Below are 20,427 nucleotides of genomic sequence, written 5' to 3'. Positions count from 1 at the left end.
TTTAATTTTATCCCACTTATTCTTAATAACCTATTCCTTTTTCTATAAGTTTTATCAGTTTTTGGTCCTTCAGGAAGTTGCCTTCATAAACTTAAATGATCTACTTATGTTTCTATTTCTGAAATTCGCCATTCTACATAATACCTATTAACTCCCTGCTAGGAAAAATGAAGAAATCAGTATATCCACATTTCTTTCCATATCCCTGCCCTCATCCTTATTTCCCAACTCTGGTGTTTTCTGTTCTTAATAACATTACTATACCCCTGACAAACAACTGGGATAGTCTTACCAGTAATTTTTGTTCCTATTAGCAAGGAGGAAGGAGTGGGTGGCAAGGAGAATGGCAATGACCAGTGCCTGCCACAAATGACTAATCCTCCTGATTTGGTTTACACCTCTAGTTCTATCTCTGAAACTTCCACCTCATGCTTTATGATCCAGCAGCCTTCTATGAGATTGCCTTCTGCTTCCACACTCTTGGTAATTCAGTTCCCTCTTCCTAGAACACCTCCAGCCAACTGCTTCTTATTATCCCATCAACCCATCTCGTGGCTCCCTTTTACTCTTCAAAGTACTGCTTAGACGTATTATCTTCCACCAAGTCGTCTCTTCAAGGTAAAATTATACAGCCTTTATTCAATCCTGTTTCTGCCCTATGGCCATATTGCAATTATGTTACACACCATAATAAATTACATTTATGTGTTTATCTTCTGTCTCTCCTCCTGGTTGTTACTAGTGGCTAACACTGTGCTCAATAAATGTTAACATGATCATTATACCCAGTAATATTCAGGAACTGAGTGTTTGAATTATGCATTCTTCATAAGGAAATGGTAGTGAACACTACTCACTATAGGCACACATGCTTTTTATTCTTTACATTATGACACATTTAAAATATACACGAAAGTGGAGAGCACACATAAAGTACACTAGGGACCAAGAAGCGAGAAAACTCGGGTCTATTTAAGACTAGAACCAGAAAAACAGTTCACAAGTGTCCTAAATGGCCATTGCATGTTAAGTGATTTGTGCATGAAAACAATTCCTGCCACTTATAACTTAATTCAAGAGAAACTTAAGGTATTTCGTTTACTTTTTTCTTTTCAACGGCACTCTTCAGTGTTAGCAATAGAGGAAAATGTGTCCCTGCTCCTTTGGATAAATCGCATTAACTGAGGATTCCTCGAATTCCTTTTTTCCAAAACGAAAGCACAGGAGTGAGGATCGTATCCAAGTTCCAGGGTCGCCAGCCCCTGCCTCCCTCTACGCCCGCACTGTGGCAGGGGCTCTTCTAGGGATGCTGGAGCGAGGGGCGGGGGCGGGGGGAATGTTTGGGACAACCCCCCCCCCTCCCCCGCAATCTGGAATCCAGATCGCAGGCAAATGAGAACGCTTTAAAAGGTAGAAAGAACGAAATAACAAACGCTGGATCCTGGGCCTTGTTAGGGACATCACCCTAAAACGCAATAACCTAATCGTGCTCACTGTCCCTCAGGCGAATGGGTCAGGCCGTAACTACACTTCCCAGAAGGCAAAGCGGCGAGGCGGTGCTAAAAACACTGTTTTTACCTCAAGTTGGCTCCAGGCGCTACAGGTTTGGTTAGAAACTCCAGTCCCTCTTGTTAGCGCTCCTCCACCCCAGCCTAACTGGCTCTGTAGTCCGTTGCGTGGGAGGGCGGCTCGGGCGCCCCTGGCAGCGGTTGAATGGGGGCCCTCATGCCCGCGTCCTCACGGTAAAGGAAGTCCTTTCTCTGGTTCGAGATGTAGCTTCTCGGGCCGCGTCAGAGCAACAGGACTACATTTCCCAGAGGAGCACGGGGCGGCCGGGCGGCGTGGGGGCGGTGCCTCACGTCCGGTACAGTCATCCTAAGCCTCTTCGGCGGGACTGTGATGGCCGGAGAGATGACGATCTTAGGTCAGTGATCAGGAGGGTCCTTTGCGCTGTTGCGGGCACCTGAGCGGTTGAGGGAGGCCGGGGTGTTGGGGTCGTTGTTGCATCTGCTGGATCCCGCTGGCGCAGCGGGTAGGGCGCCAGAAAGGTGACTCAGAGGCGGTTTGGGGCTGTTCGCGACGCCGGGTTGGGGGTCGCCTCTAGGAAGGCCCGAGCCGCAGTAGGCCCGGGTAAGGCCGGCGGCGACCTCTGCATACATCCCAGGGACGTTGGGCCTCGGGAAGGGTTCTTTCCTACGCAACGTCGATTTTTGAATCGTTGGTTGAATTGGGGCCTTTGAGACGCTGCCAGAATGTGCATCTCCTAGATCCCTAGACCCCTTTGTGGAGGAAGGGAGAGGAACAGCAGCAGCATCCCGAGCTGTAGACTCATGGGATGCTGGATTTTGAGAGAGTCAGATACCTCTTTGATGTATAGTCCAGTGTTCTTTCCACCAATCCGGGTAGGAATTACCCTCTCCGGAGGAGAAGGTGATGAAATGCTTCCGAAAATGTGTACGTAGGGGCAAGAGGAAGGTGGGATTGGCACCTGATGTCATTTCATTATGTGTTGATGAGGATGACCTAATAATTAGTAAAGCCGACTCCTACAAATTGGTGTTTTGAGTTGTATGTAACGTGGATGGACACAGGTGTATAGCACAGCCTCCTGAAACCAAATAACAGGTTAGCTGTAAATACGAATTGACTTCTTTCTCCATCACTTATGTTTACAGTCTGCGTGGCGTTTGTTCGTATTTGGCTTTTTCAGCAATTAATATTTATTGAACAGTCTTCTACTGGCTGGGAACCATTGGTGCAGGGAATACAGCGTGACTAAAACCTGACTTCTAAGAGCTTCCATTTATGTTATCATCAGGGTTACACACTTTTAATTCTTCTCCGAAATATCACCTCTGCAAGATGTCCTCAACTCGTATTTAATACAGAAAAAGTTAACTATGTTCTGTTATGAAGTGACCGTTTAAAAATATCTAAGCAATTTCCAAAATTATTTTAATCCAGTTTATCCATTTCATCCTTTTGAAAGGAAAAAAGAGAGGGGATATAAAGAGTTTCACGTTTACAATAACAGAGCTTTTGCTGTGGAAATTTTAATGCTAGTTTCTTTTTAATAATGATATCTAAAGCTAATTATAAAACTATAAAATCTAAATATCATTTGATCAAGAATTGGATTATATTCTAGCTTTTGCTCCAGATGAATGACTTCTCCTGTCAGCATTAGCACAATTATTATCGAAATGTTTTTATTTTTTATTCCTTTACTCACCCATAAGTGAAGCACACAAACATACAGGGGGTTTTTTGTTTGTTTGTTTTTGTTGTTACTTCATTTTAATTGTATTATAGTCAGTTTGCATTATGAAAAACTTGATGTTTGAGAAATGTTATCGTGAGTACTATAAAAGAAAATATTTGGACAGTATTTTTAGTCTAGTATGGAAGCGTGATAGTAAAGGGATTTTACTGTTGTAATTTTGCACATTGTACTAGTTTGATAAGACGCAACTTGTAATTTGCCTGTATTTCAGGATCAGCTGTTCTGACTCTCCTGTTGGCTGGCTATTTCGCGCAACAGTATTTACCACTGCCTACTCCTAAGGTGATTGGAATTGACCTTGGCACTACCTACTGTTCAGTTGGGGTGTTTTTTCCTGGAACAGGAAAAGTAAAGGTCATTCCAGATGAAAATGGGCACGTCAGCCTACCCAGCATGGTGTCCTTTACTGACAACGATGTTTATGTGGGGTATGAAAGCTTAGAGCTGGCGGACTCAAATCCTCAGAACACAATATATGACGCTAAAAGATTCATAGGCAAGATTTTTACCCCAGAAGAGCTAGAAGCTGAAATTGGCAGATACCCATTTAAGGTAAGTGAAGCTAAAATCTATTTTAACTTAAGTTCAGCATACTGTTTCAATTACTGCTTTGGCTTCAAGTTACAAAACATTCTATTTCAACAGACTCAGTTTGCCTGGAAGTTATATTATCTCATATAACAAACAATCCCACAGCAGCTCCAGGGTTAGCTAATTCAGTGGTCCCGCAGTATTACTGAGGACTTAGGACATTACCATCTCCTCACTCTGCTATCCTCAGAATGTCTGCACAGCTCTTTCATTGTAGCCGGAGGCTAATGAAGCCCCAGTACCTATAGATGAGTGGATGGATAAATAGATATTCTTGCTGTGTTTGTGTGTATACATATTTATATTCATAAAAAGAGATCATACTAGGCATGCTGTGTAATGACTTGTTTGAAACTCATCAATATATCATGGACAGTTAGTCAGTGGGCTCACATCATTACCTTTCATGGTTTTGTGAAACGACTGTTCCGCCAATTAATTGTCCAGTCTCTGTCAGTGTAAGTTTTATTTTTTCCCTGGTTTTCCACTATTATTGGAGCTTCAGTGAATATCCTTGTACATGTGTGTTTTTACACTTCTCTGATAATTTCCTAAATTTGAATTCAAGAACTGGAATTGATAGGCCAAATGATTGCATGTTTTTAAGTGTTTTGATTTGTATTGCCAGATTGTGCACCGAAAAGTTTATGTGCCCTTACCTATTTTTTAGACTGCCTGTATCTTCACTAGTTATTGTTTTTCAATCTTTGCCAATAGATAAATAAAAAATGGTATCTTGTATTAATTTGCATTCCTGTGATTTCTGTTGAGGTCAGACTTTTAAAAATGTGTTTATTGGCATTTTCATTTTCTTTAGTGATCCACTTCTTACCCTTTGTCCTGTTTTCTTTTGGGGTGTTTATCATTCCCTTAATGACTATAAAATACCTTTGTGATGTGTTTTCAGTATTTTTTCCTTTTTTTTAATAAAACTGATGTATAATTTTATTTTTGAACTGTCAAGACTGTTAAATTTTTATGTGGTAAAATCATCTCTTAATAATTTTTTAAAAATGTTTTTGGACTCTTACCATGCTTACAGTGGCCTTTCCCATCCTATCCACTTGTACTTTTTTTCTAATGCTTTTATATAAGTATTTGTAGGTTTAGGTTTTGCTGGGGTTTTTTTCTTTTAAACATTTAAATGTTTATTCCATGTAGGGGTCCCCCCACCCTTTTGGTTAATTATGAAGTGAGATTCTAAATAAATAGATTTTAAAATAGTGGTATCAGTGCTGCTTATTGATTAACGCATCATAAAAATTCTCAAATTTTTATTCATTTTCAAAGGAGCAAAAAAACAATCTCTCCAGGCATTTCTTAGGTTTACTTCTTTGTTCTCTTTTAGCTTCTTTCTTAAGACCCTTTACTAATTTGTAATTTTTCTTATGTAATGATAAAATCATATAAAGCTATACAGTTTCCTCTAAATTACAGCTTTGGGTACATTACTTATTGATGCAAGGGTTATTTTAAAGGTTTTTTTTGTTTGTTTTAAGTTTCTAAGTGATCATGTTTTTTTGTTGTTTCTGTTTCATGATCACTCTGAAGGTACTGGTATATTTGGGTCTTATTTTAAGGACCTTATTTTAAGTGTTCATAGCTTGTTTTTGTTTTCCCCAGGCAGGTAAAATACTTTTTGGAAGGTCAGATTTTCTTAATTGAAAACTAATTATGTAGTCTTGAATGATTGGGGTAAACTTCTTATAATTTCTTAGAACAGACTAATTCTCTTTTACTATTGATGTTAATACAAACTATTGGTGAAACTAGTATGTTTTAGAATTAGTCTAATTTTTTAAATGTACAAATGTACAACTACATTAGCAGGAAAAAGATGCTAATACATGTTTCCATGGAAACAAGAATGTGAGTGATATTGATTCTTAGATAAGAACATATCGAAGTACTAAAATTATTCTTGTTAATATGTACCAGAACATTCTTTCAATTATCTATTACTTTGGGAAATAAATCAATTTTTTAAAAAAGAAGATCTTGAGTCACAAACATGACTTAGCCACTGTTATTCCTTCTATTTTATCATTCATCTTTTCTTTCATTTAACAGATATATATGGAGAATCTTCTATGTTTCAATTATATGCTTAGTAATGAATTTTATTTTTCTGCTCTTATTGAGAACTGTGGAGTGGATTCATTTTATAGCTTTTAAAGTATGACTTGTAATAACTTCTAATCTTAGTAAATGCACTTGCTAGATAACAAATGAATTTTATGACCCTTTAAAGGTAAGTTTTGATTGAATACATTCCATATGTATGTGTGTTAGTGTATGTGTATGTATGTATATGTAGATATATACACACACAGTTTTATATATATATTTTTTTATCTTTGCAAATCTTATTCACAGGTTTTAAACAAAAATGGAATGGTTGAGTTTTCTGTGACAAGTAATGAGACGATCACCGTTTCCCCAGAATATGTTGGCTCTAGACTGTTGTTGAAATTAAAGGAAATGGCAGAGGAATATCTTGGAATGCCAGTTGCCAATGCTGTTATTTCTGTACCAGCAGAATTTGATCTAAAACAGAGAAATTCGACAATTCAAGCTGCTAACCTTGCAGGTAATATCACTTGCCTGAGTTACATTTTGCTCAAAATTTTGTTAGGCTGAAAATCTATAGTAATGTGTGTCATTTGCAAACCACCTAACTAGGCACCTAGACAAACTATATGGTAGATAAGTCAGATGGATTTTTATACAGGTTTACAAACAATTTAGAAAGCCCCATGGTGCAATGTAAAATGTGTATATTATGACAGCAGCCTATCAGGCATATGAGAAAGGCTAAGAAAGAACATGGACACACATTAGCAATGAGGAATTTTTTCTTCTAAAATTCTTTTAATGTTAAGATGAATATAATATAATGTTTTTTAAAAATCTGAGGTGGGAGAAAATTCATTCAACACCATTCAGCAAGTATTAAGTGCCTAGGTAAACAAAACAGATAAATCCATTTTCTCATGGAGCTTGTATTCTGTTGGAGGGAACAGAAAATCAGCCTTGAAAATAAGTATATTATGGCATTTCTTACTTAGCATTATTAACATTTGGGGCTGGATTATTCTTTGCTGTGGGGAACTGTCCTGTGTATTATAGGGCATTTTGAAGCACCCCTAGCCTGTACACACTCGAAGGTAGTGGCACTCTCCCCACCAAGTAGTGATAATTTTATGTCTCCAGATAATGCCAATTGTCCCCAGAGGAACAAAATGACCTCTGGTTGAGAGCCTTGATACAATGTATGTCAGAAAGTACCTTGCCGTAGAAAAAAAGACAGGATAAGAGGAGAGGGTGGGTGATCAGAGAATAGGGGGATTTGCAGGTTTTAAAGAGAGCGGTCAGGTAGACCTCATTGAGAAAGTGACATTTAAGCAGATTTGAAGGAAGCAAGGTTGTGAACCAAGCAGATATATGGAGGAACTGTGTTGTAGGAGAGAGAGTGCCAGTGTAGCAGCCATAAAATGAGAATTTGCTGGTACATAAGAAGATAGGAAGTTGGCCAGTGTGGCCAGAGCAGAGTGAGTGATGAAGTCAGAGAGCTAAGGGGAAGGTATTATGGTCTTTGAATAAATTCTTCAGAGTTTGACTAGTTTCTATGGCTCGTGATACATAAAGCCATACTACTTTCACGGCCGCTCGTTATGTGTGACAGTTAGTTTAAAGCAGGAGTTTTGCTCAAGGAAATCTGATCTTTTGCTTGCATGTTTACTGTTTAACTTTACCTTGAAGTCAGATTTTGCTGTATATTTCAGATTTGCGTTCAAGGGTCTTGCATCTTAAGTACTTTTTAAAAGTGTCATTGTAGCTATTGGAGCCTATCATCTGGATTTTTCATTTTACTATCATTTCTTCTCTGTTTATTCATGTGTTCTTTTTATCAAAAAGTCATTTTTAAAAGAAGAGCACACTAAGCTTACCTCATTTCTATAGCAGTTTGTTACAGTGCATAATGACCAAAGTTTATTTGCTTATTTAAGTTTATTATTAAGTATAATAATAAACTTATTAAGTTTATTCCCAAGTAAAATAGGAAAATTAGAAGAGGCTGAGAGATTTTTAAAAATTAAGTATTAATAAATAATAGAATGATGTATTCCGTGAATCTGGGCCTTTATTTCTTTATACTATAATCTTCTTTTAGAATAATTTTAATGACATCCATTTAGAAGAACGTATATTTACCCATCCCATGTCATTATTTTTATTGGGTTTGTGACTGTGTACTCAGTGGAGTTCACATCAGAGAAGATACTAATGTGTTGTAAGATTAAGTGAGAAGAAATTTCTTAATAGTGTCCTCTCATGATTGTTCTTCCCTCCAACCAATTTTATAGGACTGAAGATCTTAAGAGTAATAAATGAACCCACAGCAGCAGCTATGGCCTATGGTCTCCACAAAGCTGATGTCTTTCACGTCTTGGTGATAGATTTGGGCGGAGGAACTCTAGATGTGTCATTGCTGAATAAACAAGGAGGAATGTTTTTAACCCGAGCGATGTCTGGTAAGAAAAATAGAGGGAGCGTTAAAGAGATTGAGGCACGTTAACATATCTAATGTGTAAAGTGTTCATTTATAAATTTTTCCATATTCTTTGCGTTCATTTTGGTAATCTTCTGTACATGTAATCTTATGCCACCACTTATTGTATTTATAGCAAAAAGTTAAGTCTCAAAAAATAACTGGACATCCTGTAAGTCAAATAAATATACTGCCATTTGTAGCTAACTGAGCCAGTAGTTTTCACCTCCATGGTAAAGGGAACAGAAGGAAAGAAATTATTTTAAAATGAAGGAGGATCAGTTTATTTCATTTAATAATCTTTTTCACAAAATAGATATCTTTAGGAAATCTAATAATAGTATTTTGCATTCTAAATTTTTTTTTAAGGTTAATTTAGTTTCAGGAATTAAGCCTGTGGAGCTTAAGTTACAGGTGGCCTAACTGGACTCCATTTAGAACAAAGTTCAGTGGTGAGCATTTATATTGCATTATTCTTTTCCTAATTAAATTATTTTTTCTACTTTTCAGCCCTTAATCATTTAAACAAAAGGATTTTTTAAAAAAGAAAATGCTTACTGGTACTTTTTAATTAAAAGAAGGACTTCCTTCTGTTGAAAATAATGACATTTAGTGTTTTTAAATTGCTACTTAAAAGCCGGTCAGTGTTCTCAATTTCTTACTTTCTGCAAAAGTATTTGATATCACTGAGATACTTCCTATTACATCATTTAAACCCGGATGTGCACTGTATTTTAATAGTACACATTTGAATTAAAATCATTTTAATCCAGTTATTTTTAATCAGTCTTTGTATGAATAAAATCTTAATACATTAAATAAGGACTTATTATTCCCAGAATATCATTTATACATACATACTACACAGACACACGTATATATGTACACACATACACATATATTCATAAATATAATATAAACTTTTTTAATTTTTAACTTAGGAAACAATAAACTTGGAGGACAAGACTTCAATCAAAGATTGCTTCAGTACTTATATAAACAGATCTATCAGACATATGGCTTCCTACCCTCTAGGAAAGAGGAAATCCACAGATTAAGACAAGCTGTAGAAATGGTCAAATTAAACCTGACTCTTCATCAGACTGCCCAGATGTCGGTATTCCTAACGGTGGAGAAAAAGGACGGGAAGGAACCTCAGAGTAGTGACACTGAACTGCCAAAGGACGAACTTTCCCCAGCAGACAGCCCCCATGTGAACAGCATGTTTGGAGCTAGCCTTCCTGAAAAGAAAAATGGAGAAAGTCAGGTTTTATTTGAAACAGAAATATCACGGAAGCTCTTCGACACCCTTAATGAAGATCTTTTCCAGAAAATACTAGTACCCATTCAGCAAGTGTTAGAAGAAGGCCACCTGGAAAAAACTGAGATTGATGAGGTGGTTTTGGTTGGGGGCTCAACTCGAATTCCTCGAATCCGCCAAGTCATTCAAGAGTTCTTTGGAAAGGATCCCAACACGTCTGTAGACCCTGACTTGGCAGTGGTGACAGGAGTGGCAATCCAAGCAGGGATTGATGGAGGCTCTTGGCCTCTCCAAGTCAGTGCGTTAGAAATTCCCAGTAAGCATTTACAAAAGACCAACTTCAACTGAATTATGGAGGGATGGTCATTTGAGATCTTGTCTGCTGATCTCTTCCTATTTATCAGACCACCTCTGTCCACTAAATCAAGTCTCTAAAATATCTCACACATTTACCTAAAAGGTAACATTTATATATATGAAATTTTACAGAACATTTTGTTTTAGAATTGAATGTGGCCAGATTGATCCTTGATTTTGGAGAGATCCCATTTCAACAAATACTTCTAAAGTGAAAGAATTGAGGTAAAACTCTTATAGGAGCATAGGTGACTGTATTTTCTGCGTTCTGGAAGTAGATATCCATGTGCACTTAAAACTGTCTTCTATAAACATTGCCTAGTGCCAATTATAGGATTCCCAGTTCTTACTAAATTGTATTAGCAGGAGCTGGTAATTTATTTACTTGGTTATCACATGTAACTCTTAAATTTGAACTATACTTGAAGGACAGTGTTGATGTCAGGTACTTAGAGTGGCTGGGAGATAGTGTTATTAATATAAGCTGCATATATAATATTCAGTAACTGCCATATATAACAAAATTACTTTCACAAACTCAGTATCCCATTTTGTGTCCTATTCCTATAACCTGCATTCTCCAGACTTTCAAAATATATTTATTGGATCAACTTATTCTCTTTCTAAAATAGCTACAGATTTATTCAAATGTCTCATTACCAATTTATATTTTAGTTCCTTCATCTGCTATGTGTCATTCTCTGCTTGGATTTCCATGATTCTGCATGGTTTGAAAACAATAGAGAATTATTAATTACATTTTAAAAATGTGTTAATGTCACAATAAAGCCGTCATTACTATAAATTTGTTTTGTTATTTAAGACCTTTGTAGACATTGATAAACAGCAGTAATTAGGTACAGTATTTATTTTATGTTTTTGTTTTTGTTTCATTGTTTATTTTCAGTAAGCCCTGGAGAATTTAGCTTGCATTTGATTCAGTTTTACTGAGATTTTTACCCGTATTTAGTTTTGAATGAGGAAAATTGTACTCATTTGTAAAAACCTTGTTATTGTTTCCTACCATCATTTAAAACTAATCAGACTTGGACTGTTTTTAGCCTTAAGGTTAGTGTGTGATGAGAGCAAAAAGTCTGCGAATACTGGAAATAATGTGGAAATCTAATGTGGAAGACAATGTGAAAAAAATGTCCACAAATCCGTATTTGTAGTAGTTTTGGTTTGTTTCCTTTTAGAAAAGATGCAGGAACCAAGAAAGAAAATATAGTAGTTTTATTTATGTGATGCCCATATTATTTGAAGATTTTCTTTTTCCTTAATAGAGGCTACTTCCTATCGATATTCAAAAATTAAACTCTGGTCAGCAGTTTTGCTAATATAAAATATGTCTGCTTTATCCATTGTTGAATTTGAAAGGATGTTGAAGTTCCAACCACTGAAAAAGAGAAATAAGCAAGCTCATTTCAGCAACATCAAGACATTTCTGCTTCTCATAGTAAAAATCTGAGTGTTTTTTGCAGATCCTAAAAAAAAAAAATTTCTTAGCAATGAAATTGCTGTTAAAACAATTTCAATCAAATACTTTTGTGTACAGAAAATGTCTGTAGTAGGTAAATAGAAAAATATAAAATGTTGACATGTTTTATTTTAGAACTAAATGGAGAAATGCCAAAGAGGAATCCTTCACTGCGTTCTGAAAATATTCAAGTGTTCTTTTGGACTTTATAAAAATCTTTACTAGATTTTAAAATTGAAAAATATCTTTTTGCAAAGGTCTTTAGGAGAAAAGTGTTCAATTTATCAAAATCTCCATAGATAGTAACCAGCTTTAACCTAAAGCATTTTAAGACTTTTTTTTAAAAAGCTTGAATTTTTCCAGTATATGAGATAGTTCAGGACAATCTGTTAACAGTCCTTAGAGGAAACAATTTGCAAAACAGGGCAGCTAATCTCATACTCTAAAATTGGAATTTAAATAATTTGATTGTTTCTGAAAAATAGGCAGTGTTGGAATTGGGGGACATTAGTTTAGCATATTAGAAAAGCATAACTTCTCTAGTATAGTTATACCTTTAAAAAAAATGTCTTCAATCATATTAGGGGGCTATATATAAATAGTCTTGAAATGAATGTAGTTTATTTAAAAGGTAAAAATGCATTCTGAAAGGGATCATTTATGCATAATAATCTGAAGACATTTTTCATAAAATACATTTTGGTTGTACATCTTGCTAGTGTTTTTTGAAGTACATAACTTTTAAAATATTAACTGTCTTGTATGATTAGAATATGTGAATGAATAATTTATTTTGTCAGGAATGTTTTGGTATTTACTGTTTTCACTGGAACCACTTATGTATCAGCAGATACTGTTGTGTATAACATGTTCTGAAGATCATAGTTATTGTGCATAACAGATTGTGCCTCTTAGATTTGTGTGTATACAGGTATTTCACATTTTAATGTAAATAAATACCACTTTGCAGTTTGTTTTTTAAATTGTGTCCTTCATTTTCTATTCTGGACTATGCCCAGAGTACATATTTGAGGTATGTAAATAAGAAAGGAAACGGGAATAGAGCTGATCTGATGCCCACGGCACGTGACCTCAGCAGCTATTACCTAATTCCCTACATCCTGAATGTCCCTGGAATTGCTTACTTTTCTACTTACTTTTCTTTTTTTTAATTAATTTTTATTGGAGTACAGTTGCTTTACAATGTTTTGTTAGTTTCTGCTGTACAGCGAAGTGAATCAGCTATACATATACATATATCCCCTCTTACTTGGATTTCCTTCCCACTTAGGTCACCACAGAGGATTAAGTAGAGTTCCCTGTGCTGTACAGTAGGTTCTCATTAGTTATCTGTTTTATACATAGTAGTGTATATGTGTCAATCCCAATTTCCCAGTTCATCCACCGCTCCTTCCTGCCTTGGTGTCCATATGTTTGTTCTCTACGTCTGTGTCTCTATTTCTGCTCTGCAAATACGTTCATCTGTATCATTTTTCTGGATTCCACATATAAGCGATATATGATATTTGTTTTTCTAGATTAGTTTTGGCTCTGTTATAGTCGGAAGCCATGAATTGGTATTCAGAATTTTGAGTATACTGTTCATGATACAGGAAATGTCTCTTCTTTGACTAATTTAGAAGAGACATTTCTTGTATCATGAACAGTATACTCAAAATTCTGAATACCAGTTCATGGCTTCCGACTATAACAGAGCCAAAACTAATCTAGATAGTTAATAATCCTGCATAATAGACTACTGTAATCCTTTGGTTGGTGATTAATACTTTATAATTCTCTAATAAAGTTTATTCTTTGGGCAAGAAACTCAATACAATTTTTTTTTAAGTTCATTTGATAAATGTCTTTTCAAATGAGCCCTTAAATAAAAACAGTAGATTTGACTCTCCAATCACTAGTTCCTGTGATTCCTTCATAGTTATTTTAACTACTGCTGCTCGGAGATTCAAAATATATGAGGAAATAATAGTGATACATCCACATTTATTTCACTTGACTAACAAATACACAGTGCCCTATTGAGGTAGGCAGCTTCTTATGTGACTTCAAATGCTTCCACCTGGTATTCAAGGCTTCAAATGATGTAGCCATACTTCAAATTTGAATGTAATCTTATGAGAGACCCTAAGCCCGAATCACTGAGCTAAGCAGTTCCAGAGTCACGATTCACAGAAACTGAGATAATATATTTTTTGTTGTTTTAAGCTTACTAAATTTTTATTTATTTCTTATTCAGCAATAGATAATAGTGCTTACTATGTACAGGAGTGTTCTAAATGTTTTAACAATACTAATTAATTTTGTTCTAACAAACTTAGGGGTAGTTCCTCTTACCCCATTTTCAGATAGGGAAATTAAGGCACAGATGTGTTAGGTAATTTTCCCAGGATTATACAACTTATACGTAGCAGAGTTATTCAAATCCAGTCCATGTTCAGCCCCAATGCTGTGCTGCCTTATCCATCCCATAATGCAATCCTATAGCACCATTTTTGTTCAGTACTAAACTGGATAGTATCCATGAAAGACCTCTTGTTTACCAGATAATGTTACAGGTTTAGACAGTGCTATTTAATTCTTTACATTTCTGAGAAGCAAATTTGAATTTACAGATTTTTTAAGATGCGAAATGAAGATAATAGTACCTAATTCATTGGGGTTTTGTGAGTGCCTGGCAAGAAAGTGCTAAGTATTATGAATGGAGATGATAGAAGGAGAATGAACAAAGTTCAGTGACTTGCTAATTTTATGAGGGATTATAAGAAAATGCCACAAGAAAATAGGTTATTTTCCCTAATATCCTCAAGACCCTGAAACTATGAGTCAAAAACTTCTGCAGAATTCTGCAGAAATATGAGAGAAAATAAATTTGCTGTGGTAAAGCATTTATTTAGTTTTGGGAAGAATTAATAGCTTGCCTCACATTAAGTTTTTTGGATGTTAAAAAACTAACAAATACAGTCTGTCTTACACCTCATTGAATTAACTATTTTTTGGCTTACCTAAAAGACCTCCTGAAATGTCTTAAATGGCATAACACAACTTTATAACTATAGCTATATATGTGTGTGTGTGTGTGTGTGTGTATATCTACGTACACAACGTAAATACATAAATACACACACACAAACACACAATTCTGTTAAGAGTTCATCCAATCACCTTAAATTGCTTAACATAGCCTATATAGTATTGGAAACTGGAAATTGGATCTTATTAGTTGTAACCACTACCCTTCTTTTGTCTCCCAAGTAACTAAATTAAGAATATTTTGTCATAGTCGAAAAATACTTTGTGACAAAAAGTAGTGGTGGCAGACCTTGCTAAATGCTACTGCAATTATCTTTTCTATTCATTCTTACTTTCAGAACCCAGTTTTTTTGGAGTGGCGACATCCCCTACTTTAAAAATTATTTTGCAGCTAGGGATGGGTATGTGACATAATTCTGCTCTACCTTCTTGAAATGCAGACATGATGCTGGAGATAAAGCAATGGGTTTGCAACTACCAATCAATGGACATGTAATAGATGGTTGAGCTAAAGGTAGAAGTGGCCAGTGGTGTTATGGAACTGCTCTGGCCAGCTTTGTCCTTTCTACCTTGGGACTTCTTTCTACCTAAGAAAAACAAGCCCCTTAGTTGTTTACACTTCTTTCTTTGTTTTCCTTCTTTCCTTCCTTGTGTTTTTAAACTTTTGACCGTTACCTTGTGGTTAAACATTTGGTCAAATTGCCATTTGTTGGACTTCTGCTTCTGGCCAAGACGGAATAAAAAGGAACTGATTCAACTAAAAAGTGGAAGAAAATACATGAAACAACAGTTTTCAAGACCTTACGCATCATGGCCAACATTAATTCTTGTCTATTACCTCTGTAAAGTCATAGCTATAGCAATACGGGGAAAGCAGAGGCTGTTCTGTAATACCTGGAAATTGTTGCACAAATGCTCAGAACAGAAAGCCAGAAGCAGATGTTCAGACAGAGTTAGTGTTGACTAAAGCTGGGTTAACATTTATGCCTAGCTCCTGTGGTACTCCACTGTCACGTATTCTAAATCATTCATTTAGTCTTATTCTCTGATAACCACATTACATTTTCTATCAAGAGTTGAAAACTAGCAGTAAACCAATAATCATTCGCAAGTGTATTAATGATAAGCTGAGTCTTATAAACATGAACTCAAAAATCAATCTTGTATCTCTTCCGTTGACACACAAAAATGCACATGTATCATTTTCCTTGTAAGTGTTTTGGAAAAATATTTTTCAAATTTTTCACAAATATTTTTCACAACTATCACAAACATTTTTCAGTTTATGATATATTTTAACATTTTACTCATATGCCTATTCATTTTTTTTTTTATAAGGTACGCGGGCCTCTCACTGTTGTGGCCTCTCCCGTTGCGGAGCACAGGCTCCGGACGCGCAGGCTCAGCGGCCATGGCTCACGGGCCCAGCCGCTCCGCGGCATGTGGGATCTTCCCGGACCGTGGCACGAATCCGTGTCCTCTGCATCGGCAGGCGGACTCTCAACCACTGCGCCACCAGGGAAGCCCCCTATTCAGTTTTATTTTTCTCTTTGTGCTGCCCTCAAGAGAGAAAATGTTGCTATCTTTGATCAACTATGATAACTTGAGCATGTGCAAAATCTGGTTGATCTGTAAATAACCTGGTTACCTAGTCAGCGGTCATCAAGAGAAGCCAGTCAGCCTTTACTGGGTTCACACCAGTTACCTTGGCCCCATTAACCCAATAGCAGCCACCATACAAACTACCAAAATAGTATTAATTTTCATAAAAAAATTTAGAGAAATGTGGCTCATAATGTAGCCAGAAGTCCTGATTTCTGTATTCCACAGATGGTCTACTTGCTTGGAAAATGACAGCTAGAAAAGTGGGAACTAGGAGAACTGGAAGGAACTAGAAAGAGATCTGCCCCGTTTCTGCCTTCTCAGCTTTGCTTAATCTCACTGAGATCAATCACACTGCACACCACTGAGGACCGTGTCTTATTTTAATCTCCAATTATCCCCAAGTTTTTGCTGTGTATAGAATAGCCTTTCATAAACATTGGCTCAGTTTTACCCTTTTTGTTTACTTAATACTATGTCCTATGATGTGATTTTGTTTGTAAACACAAAACTGCAACTATAAGGAGAGGAGATAGGACTGTTGGTACTGAAGTGATTGCTAACATGTTACTGAATGTTTTCTATATTCCAGAAAGAGTTTTATCTGTCCTAAATGTTGTGTTATCTCATTTAATTTTCAAAAAAAAAAATCAAAACCCTTAGGAGGTACATAAAATTCTTACACCCAAATAAGTCCAGAGAAATAAGTTAACTTGCCCCAGTTTACACAATTAGAAAGTGGTGGAGTTGAGATTTAGCATAAGCACTTTGTCACTAGATCCTGAACTCTTTTAACTACTATAATATTTTATTTTAATTTTCTTGATTTTTTTCCTAGAATAAAAGCCCTCTAGACCAGTTAGAACTATTTATTATTTTCATGTGTATTAAAATACTGCATTACATCTTCTTAACACTAACTTTGATATCAAAGCTATATTTAAAAGTATATGAAATTGCCCTTATTCAACTATTTTTTTACCTACAAAAATGACTATTTCATATGGCTCAAACTAATACTATATTTGAAGAAGCACCCTACCCCCAAGGTTTAATTCCATTTGTCTACACAGCTATTGGTTTAAATTCTTCTCCGCCCCATTCTTGAACTATGGACTCTTTAAGTGGCTCTTCTAGGAATGAGACATCTTATTAGAGAACTGAAAACATCATCATCAGTTTTGTAGTCATCTGGGCCTGGATTCTACATTTTATTGGCCAAGATCCTCTTGGTATCTTATCATATTTGGTAAAATAGGATGAGCGGTAATAACTTCCTTATATTCTTTATTGAGAATTGAAAGTAATAAATTATTCCAGTGCCTTGCACATTACTTGGCATATAGTGGGCTTTCAGTAATAAATATTCTCATCCTAAAATAATTCAACCTAATGCTTCTTAGGATTTTCATTCTATCAGCTAAGGTAAATATTTCTGCATATCCAAATGATAATAATTATTTTCTTAATATATTTTGAAGTTAAAATTTTGAAATAAATCATTGAATTAAAAGGTTTTTTTAATTCAAATTTACTACTTCTCTATAATCCAGTCATTTTAAGTATCCTGCACTTTGTTTCAAAGAGTACTTCAGTGATTGAACAAACTTGATGTACATAATAAAAATGAGAATGAAATATTGATTTTTTAAAACACAATAATATTATATTGAGTAATTTTGGCTTAGTCATTTTAAATGACTAATTTATTTTACTTTTTCTTTTTCCTCTTTATTTAACTATATTATACATGAGATATCATGTATATATATAGCTATAACTATCTATCTATATTTTCACAAATCCTAAGTATACAGATTGATGATTTTTACAAATTGAACCAATACTCAGACCCAGATCAAGAAACAGAACATAATCATTTCCCAGAAGCCCACCTTGTTCACCCTTTCAATCATTACCCATCACCACCAAGAGTAGCCAATATCCCGACTTCTAGGAGTATAGTTTCTCTTCTTTATTTTTTTTTTTTTAAAAAAAAAACCTTTTGTATCAATAGAATCATGGAATCATATAAGAATATGCTTTTGTGGTTGACTTCTCTTTTTTATAGTTTTTTTTTAAATTTTATTTATTTGGTTGCATGGGGTCTTAGTTGTGTCAGGCAGCCTCTTTGTTGTAGCTCGTGGTCTCCTTAGTTGCAGCACACAGCTCCTTAGTTGTTGCACATGAACTCTTAGTTGCGGCATGCATGTGGGATCCAGTTCCCTGACCAGGAACCAAACCCGGGCCTCTGGCATTGGGAGCATGGAGTCTTATCCACTGTGCCACCAGGGAAGTCCCCTGTGTTTTCTTTCACTCCACATTATGTTTGTGAGATTCATTGGTGGTGTTGCCTGTAGCATTTGTTCATTCATTCTCATAGCTGTATAGAATTCCACTGTATGAAGATACCACAATTTATCCAGGTGACTGTTGATTTCCCATTAGATTTCTAAATTATGCAGTGTCTCTTATTGATTTTACTACATGTGTAAAGAGGCCAAAACATAAATTTTAACTGATATTAATGAAATATCCAGTTCCCTTTCTTAATGGATTTCAATAGATATTTATTCAATGCCTACTGAGTACAAAACATAGTGGTAGGTACTACAGGAATTGTAAAGACAGGACAACACTTTCAGTAGCTTACATTTTAAGGAATGAAGCTTTAGATAACATAGGGTTTTATAATTTACAGTAACTTTTCATAAATACACTTAGGGGATGAAGCAAGGTTGTACAAAGTTGTTGCAGAGGAAGGAGAAAAAGAGGATAAAAGAAATGGCTGTTGAGTCTTAACATGTTAAAATATTTTATTAAAATCATCTTGAAAGGAAAATACCATTGAAGTTTGAAAACTTCAAATTTGAATGGCAATTCAGAGAAATAATGTGGCTTCTATTACATAAAACTACCAAATGAAAAAGCCCTTCAAAATATAATTAGTACTACAAATCAACAATTACTTGTGAATGTATACCATCTGATATATAACTCACTGAGGTTAATCAAGCCAGAAAATGACGTTCCATAGAAAATATGTTTTTTACTCAAAGTAAATAGTAAAAATATTATAAAATATTATTTTTAAATAAAGCAAAATTTTATTTTATAAAATTCAGTTAACATATAATTACTCTTTCCAAAAAGCAGCTGAATAACTCAATATGTTTTTCTGTGATTCCTCCATAATTTTTTTTTTTTGCGGTACGCGGGCCTCTCACCGCCGCGGCCTCTCCCATTGCGGAACACAGGCTCCGGACGCGCAGGCCCAGTGGCCATGGCTCACGGGCCCAGCCGCTCCGCGGCATGTGGGATCCTCCCAGACCGGGGCATGAACCCGTGTCCCCCGCATCGGCAGGCAGACTCTCAACCACTGCGCCACCACGGAAGCCCCTCCATAATTTTATATACTGTAAAATAACTCAAAAGTTATTATAGGTGCCTGTATAATATTACTCTAAAATGCCTAATCATTCATTCTACAAATGTTTGTGGCGTATCAACAATCTGAAAGGTACTATGTTAGGAACCTAACACACAAAAACAATAAACTGGGCACTTGCCTTCAAGTGGCTTTAAGGAGAGGCAGACTAAAAGGATTTAAATAGAGTATGGTCCCTGCCATGATAAAGGTATGCACATAGGGCTACTCAGAGGACAGAAAAAGGGCATGTGGATCAGACAGGGGAGCGAAGGGAAAAATCAAGAGATGCTTTGTGCAGAAGATGACTCCTGAACAAAGTCAGAGACTTAAGGGATAAATGGCATTTAGTACTTTGGGCAATGAGGAAAAGGCAGATATTCTGGAGGGAATGAATGGAAGAAAGAAGGTTGGGTACAGCCCGTTATGGTTAGAGCTATGGTGCTTATCTCTTGTTTGTGTTAACATGTAGCTAGGGGCCCGCTGTTTTGCATTTCTCCCGTCTTTATTTTTTCAAATACTATTTTTTTTTATTTGGTATAATCAATATACAACTAAAAGTATTTACTTTTTGTCCCTGAGTCTTGTGTTATTCCTGCTTCTGTTAGCATGTCAAAGAAAAGTCCTTTCTGGTGTATCAAATTCTGTGGTGTTTCAAATTGTGTAATCCTTCCAGAGTCTAGAACAAGCACCCTGCAATGTGAAAAGAATCCAGTCAGGTAACCTATAATCAGTGTTTCAGTTCACCCTTCTTGTTCTTGCTACCGTAAGGTTTAAATTACTGTATGAGTTATGTCAGTACAAAATAAAGGTACTATTTAACTAA

General features: G+C 35.8%; 2 protein-coding genes and 1 long non-coding RNA gene across 10 annotated transcripts in view; 1 reads left to right on the top strand and 2 right to left on the bottom strand.

Moving 5' to 3' along the window:
- The window catches only part of LOC137225332 (uncharacterized), a 195,385-nt gene extending 193,612 nt beyond the window's left edge, over positions 1-1,773 (bottom strand). For 3 of the 8 annotated variants that reach the window (XR_010943786.1, XR_010943783.1, XR_010943784.1), the window contains exon 1: positions 1,579-1,744. This is a non-coding gene — a long non-coding RNA (uncharacterized lncRNA). Of the gene's footprint in view, positions 1-1,578 lie in introns of all 8 variants that reach the window. The other 5 variants (XR_010943787.1, XR_010943789.1, XR_010943781.1 and 2 more) reach the window with 4 other exon arrangements.
- Positions 1,774-12,504, top strand: HSPA13 (heat shock protein family A (Hsp70) member 13). The gene is made up of 5 exons (XM_067739228.1): positions 1,774-1,924; positions 3,495-3,835; positions 6,251-6,464; positions 8,242-8,409; positions 9,368-12,504. Exons 1-5 carry the CDS (start codon positions 1,900-1,902, stop codon positions 10,033-10,035), a joined length of 1,416 nt encoding a protein of 471 aa, XP_067595329.1. The 5' UTR covers positions 1,774-1,899; the 3' UTR covers positions 10,036-12,504.
- A 5,620-nt stretch (positions 12,505-18,124) lies between these two features.
- Positions 18,125-20,427, bottom strand: part of LOC137225327 (multidrug resistance-associated protein 1-like) — a 78,323-nt gene continuing 76,020 nt past the window's right edge. Inside the window, exon 28 of the mRNA XM_067739223.1 lies at positions 18,125-20,294. Within this exon, the coding sequence (XP_067595324.1) occupies positions 20,156-20,294 (139 nt within the window). The 3' untranslated portion in view covers positions 18,125-20,155. The remainder of the gene's footprint in view (positions 20,295-20,427) is intronic.

The sequence above is a fragment of the Pseudorca crassidens genome, chromosome 5 (assembly GCF_039906515.1).
Source record: "Pseudorca crassidens isolate mPseCra1 chromosome 5, mPseCra1.hap1, whole genome shotgun sequence".
NCBI classification, from domain to species: domain Eukaryota; kingdom Metazoa; phylum Chordata; class Mammalia; order Artiodactyla; family Delphinidae; genus Pseudorca; species Pseudorca crassidens.
Note: the sequence above shows the minus strand (reverse complement) of the source record. Positions and strands in the feature narration are given on the sequence as shown.